Consider the following 5024-nt stretch of genomic DNA (forward strand, 5'->3'; position numbering starts at 1 on the left):
AATGATTATCCTAATTATATTTTAGATTTTTTATATTTAAAATGAGATGTTTATCCTGTATTTGATGTGTTTATCTGCAGTTAGTTACACGAATTCAGATATGGAATGAAATCGGATAAGGATGAAATTGTTTAAGGATGAACGAATTTAAGAGTTTTTAAGAGTTTTAGCCAAATGCTTTATAATATAGTATAGATAAAAGACAATACTTTTGTCTTCAAGATTCTCTCTCTAGTCCGTAGCAGCTCGAAATAAGATGACCCAATTGAAGGATTACTAATCAAGCGTCGTACAATCCACAAAAACAACTATTTTGGCAGTAAATCTATTGCTTAATTTGCATTTTGGAACTGTTCTTACAAATCAATATACAGCGAGTTCCATCACTAGGACCAATGCACTATGCAGTTTGGGTAGCCACAAAACCCAACCAAAACATTGCAATCCAACATTCTGCACTAACCATGAATCTAAAACTTCCTTCAATAATAACACAAATTAGATGAATCTTCTGCACCGAAACAAATACGTTGTGATGATAACAATGGACAAACGACCCATTTTGGCTTCAAACTTTGCTAAACGGCAAAACGTCACAGTTTTCTGGAGACATTCCAAGAAGGAATTTGTTGCGATCAACCGTTATCAGAAAGGGTATGGCCTCGGTTTAACCTTGTGTTCTCCAGCATCTTTCTCTGGAATATTATGGAAGATTGCAGGACCTCTGATTAACTTTGTGTGCTACAAAGAACTCAGCAGCGCAAGGAATTCTGAAGATTCTTCATCTTGCTTCACGACCTGCATGTACACCACTCGATATAAAAACCAACAGAAATTGTAACCATTCAAAGTAATAAAGAAAAAGAGACCTTTTTTGCAGCATTTCCACTAGAATTCATGCGAGAGATATTAAGGGAATGATTTTCAAAGCAAGATTCGAACCTTGATATAAATGTCGTCTGACAGGCTCATTTGAGTGCGAACATCGCTAATAACTTCTTTCATATCAAAATATGGTGGTTCAGCACGCCCTTCGCTTGTCCCAGGTGCATTCCTGCTGTGATGCCTGAAATCTTTCCCTACCCATAAGTAAAGTACGGATTTTTCTAATTTTCCATAACCTGAACTAGGAGCAGTGAAAATGAACATCTGTCGGGAATCCAAATCACCATAATCAAATCTTACAACTTTCTTTAAACTAGGCCATTCTCGTGCCACCACCGGTTGCTTTACATTCTCACTACCCAATTCATTTTCCTCCATTAAATCGATGTTATTTGACCCACCAGAAGTTTGATTGAAAGCACCTTCCGAAACTGAGCCTTTTGAACATGAAGAACCCTGAGACAGCAATTCTTGATTTGGTCCCTGTTGTGTAAAACCCGAGTAATTCAACTTGACATTTTCTTGTTCACAGGCCTTGGAACCATCACTCACCATTGGCAGCTTAAGACATTTAGGAGGTCCCCCTCTACGTTCAGCTATAGAAAGCGAAGACCTTTTTGATGGTGACAATGGGTTGGAAGTAAAATTGACATCAATGAACTCTGAAGTTTTAGATATAGAATGAGGAGAAAGTTTTGTTGGAACGAGTGATAAGTTTGATAATGATAAAGCATGATTACACGATGCTACTCGAGGAGATATGGCAGGAGAGTCCGAGCAACACTTGGAGTTAACGCTTGAATCAGAAGAAGATATGGAATCTGGGGAAAGATGAGAGGATGATGATGAAGATGACGAAAATGATGGTGATAATAAAGAATTTGAAGAAATGAGAAACGGTTTAGACACAGAATTGTTTTCTGTACCAAGAATCGAACCAGAATCTGGATAAACTCTAGAAATGGATGATTTGGAAGCAAAAACGAATTCCTTCATGTTTCCAAATGCAAACTTACGCCTCAAAACACTCCAAGTACTTTCTCTTGCCGGAAGGTGAGTTTCCTGCTCAGTTTCGGATGATGCAAATGGTGGCACAAATCCACCAACAATTGCTTTCTGAAAAATCTCAAAGTCGACATTATACGAATCAACTATTCTTTTACCAGGGGTGACTTTAGACGACTCAATAACATCCATCAAAGGTAGAAAAGTAGAAAAAGCATCCCAAAAATAGGATGGTTCTTCTCCTTCCTTGACTACAACAATCGGTCCCTGAACTTTTTCATATCGAATAATCTGGCAAACAGCGCCTCTTGCATCACGTTCCATAATAGATTCACATTTCTGACCAATCCAAACATAGATTGTCGAAGGTACGTGTATAATAAACGCACCTCTCGAATCTAGAGCAGCTGGAGAAGGGGAATTCAACATTTTTGGAACAAGATGCAAAGGATCATATGGGGAATGAGGAGCTATTCTATATAATCTAAGTAATGAACTTGGACTCAAAGGAAATGCATGAACCCTTTTTTGGCATTGTAACAATTGGCATGCAAATCCCATATTTGGATCGGCAATCCCTCTAGCCGCCTTGACGTATTGAAAGGCGTCATCGAAACTCTGCCCTTCTCTCCACATCCGATAAGCGATTACTAATGAAGTGGATCGGGAAACCCCTTGGCAACAATGCACGAAAACAGCTCCATTTTGTTCTCTAACATCTTCAAAGTAATCAAAAACATCATACAATATGCTTGTGATATCTTCTGAAGGGCTATCTTGTAACCATAAAGTTCGATAAACAAAATTCGCTTTGAAATATTCAGGGCATACGAAACCGACACAGTTGAGAATATGGGTGATTCCGTGTTGTTTAAGTATGTCTTTGTCTCTTGCAACCGCATCACCACCAAGGAAAACATGGTCAGCAACTTTTGAGCATTTCTTATCAAAGAATGCAATTTTTTCTCTTTTGCCAAGCCCCGCGTTCTTATCTGGGATCCTTTGAATTGTGGACAAATCAAGCTTTAACCTTTCTCCACCGTTGCTCGAATCTCTGCCCCTAGGTGTGCTAGGAAGTGGCCACTCGCCAATGTCATCTGAACCCGCTTTAGGCCACTCATCTAAGCTTCTTCTAGCAATTGAGATCGGGGGCAGAAGGGACCGACCTTTACTATTCGATCTAGGGGTTAATGGGGCAGGAAACCTCCTACTGTTACCACCATTAGCTCCATTTGGTTCTATACAATCTTTCTCACTCTCAGGAATAAGTGGTGGCAAAGACATCCGAGAAGAAGACCAGGAAGCAGACCGCCAATACATTTTCCGGTTACCGGAGATTGGCGGAGGTGCTCCTGCACCACCACCACCGTCACCATCATTCCCACCATCGCTACCATCTTCTTTTCCTAACATTCCACTCTAAAAACCGGCTAATAAGTAAAATCTACACTTGGCTGATCTATAAAACCTAGAAATTTACATAACTCAACTACAGATGCCAAAATCCAACACCTTCATCGAAAATTTCACCTGTGAGCCCAATTTCAAATACCCATCAAACGGAATTCAAAACGAGAACCAATAATAATAAATCAATTAAATCAACAAATACATGTACCCAGTCACGTTAAACATCAAATTTCTAACTTCAAATCACACCCAAAAAACAAAAACAAAGATAAGGGGTATAGATCTGAGAATCAAAGAGAAATACATACGCTTCAAAAGAAACCAAGATTGGGGGAAATCAATTGTAATATCGTCACGGATTTTCTAGGGTTTATCACAAGATCAAATCTTCGCTTCAAATAAGAGCGTATAAATTAGAAATAAGGGGGAAAAGCTTACCGATTTCGCACGTCCCAGAAGATAATACATCCGTAAGAGAGATGGAGATGGAGATTGGAGATTGGAGACGGAGATGTCTACGCAGAGAAAACGAAGAATTAGAGCAAGAATGAGTGGAGTATTATAGAATAGAATCTTGAAGTCCTAATCTTTGATACGACCAAAAGAAAAGCTTTGAATTTTGACTGTGTGTGTATTAAATTGGGAGACTGAAGTCATGTGAAACGTTCTAGAGGACGAATTAAGGGAAGGGGGAAAAGGTTCATGTGGAAATGGCCTACCTATTAAAACTTATATTAATGACAAAAATGAAAGAACCAACAATGGCCCTTAAATCAACTTCAATTTTATCAGGTACAAAGTACACACGTTTACAAATGTTGTCTATATCACCTTAGATTGTCATAAAGCGGGAGGTCAAGGGAGGAGCGGCTCCTTGCAAGTTTTGAGGGGTAGCGCCCCTAGCGGGGTTCCAAAGGACACCCTTGGTATTTATGAAGAGTCGAACTTAGTGAAAATTTTTTCACTAAGCATAAGTCTAGGTAAGTTGGATCAGAGATCTGATCATTCAGATCGAAGGCCTAAATTTGCCTAAGTTTTAACTCTACACGAGTAAGTTTAGGGATCTGGATTTTGAGCAGACTTAAGGAAAATCACCTAAGTCTTAACTCTGAACGGGATGAGATTGGAGATCTAGACTTTGATTAGTGGGTTTAAAATTCTGGACCTTGAGTCCAGACTTGAGGAAAACGACCAAGTCCTAACACTGGACTAGTGGATCTAGAAATCTGGACCTTAAGTCCAGACTTAGGTTCAGATTTATGTTTTTAGACTTCAAATCATACTTCTCTGATTCGGTTATAACTACTCTTCAATCGTATTCATTAATGATTATTATCATTTAACCGCTCTTAATTGTCCATCTTTCATTTAAATGTGGAAAAACGAGAATCTAGGTGTAAATATCACGTTTTCACAGCCTTTGAAAAGTGAAAAAAAAAAAAAAAAAACTTAAGAATCATCCCAATACGAAATTCGTGAAACCCAAAGCTTATAGGGTTGAATTTTTGTATTTAAAAAGTGTTTTTCCACATACGATTCTTATGATTATCCTGTCTTTAAATCTCATCTGAAATTACACTCCCTAACATTCCCAAAAAATCATGTCTCGTTTATTCAAATTTATGAATTATTATTCATACAAAGGGATAATTATAAAAACAAATCAAAGTGAAAACTTCAAAAAAAAAAAAAAAAATATATATATATATATATATATATATATA

General features: G+C 37.9%; 1 protein-coding gene across 2 annotated transcripts in view; it reads right to left on the reverse strand.

The window, feature by feature from the left end:
* Positions 1–3908, reverse strand: part of LOC112521548 (protein-tyrosine-phosphatase MKP1-like) — a 14773-nt gene extending 10865 nt beyond the window's left edge. Inside the window, exons 1-3 of one of the 2 annotated variants that reach the window (XM_025130472.1) lie at positions 3739–3908; positions 943–3420; positions 316–798 (exon numbers count right to left, since the gene is read on the reverse strand). In XM_025130472.1, coding sequence (XP_024986240.1) covers positions 742–798; positions 943–3303 — 2418 coding nt within the window. In that variant the 5' untranslated portion in view covers positions 3304–3420; positions 3739–3908 and the 3' untranslated portion in view covers positions 316–741. Of the gene's footprint in view, positions 1–315; positions 799–942 lie in introns of those variants that run through there. The other variant, XR_003070090.1, reaches the window with a different exon arrangement.
* Positions 3909–5024: the final 1116 nt, after the last annotated feature.

The sequence above is a fragment of the Cynara cardunculus genome, assembly GCF_001531365.2.
Source record: "Cynara cardunculus var. scolymus isolate 2C chromosome LG 1, CcrdV1, whole genome shotgun sequence".
NCBI lineage: Eukaryota > Viridiplantae > Streptophyta > Magnoliopsida > Asterales > Asteraceae > Cynara > Cynara cardunculus.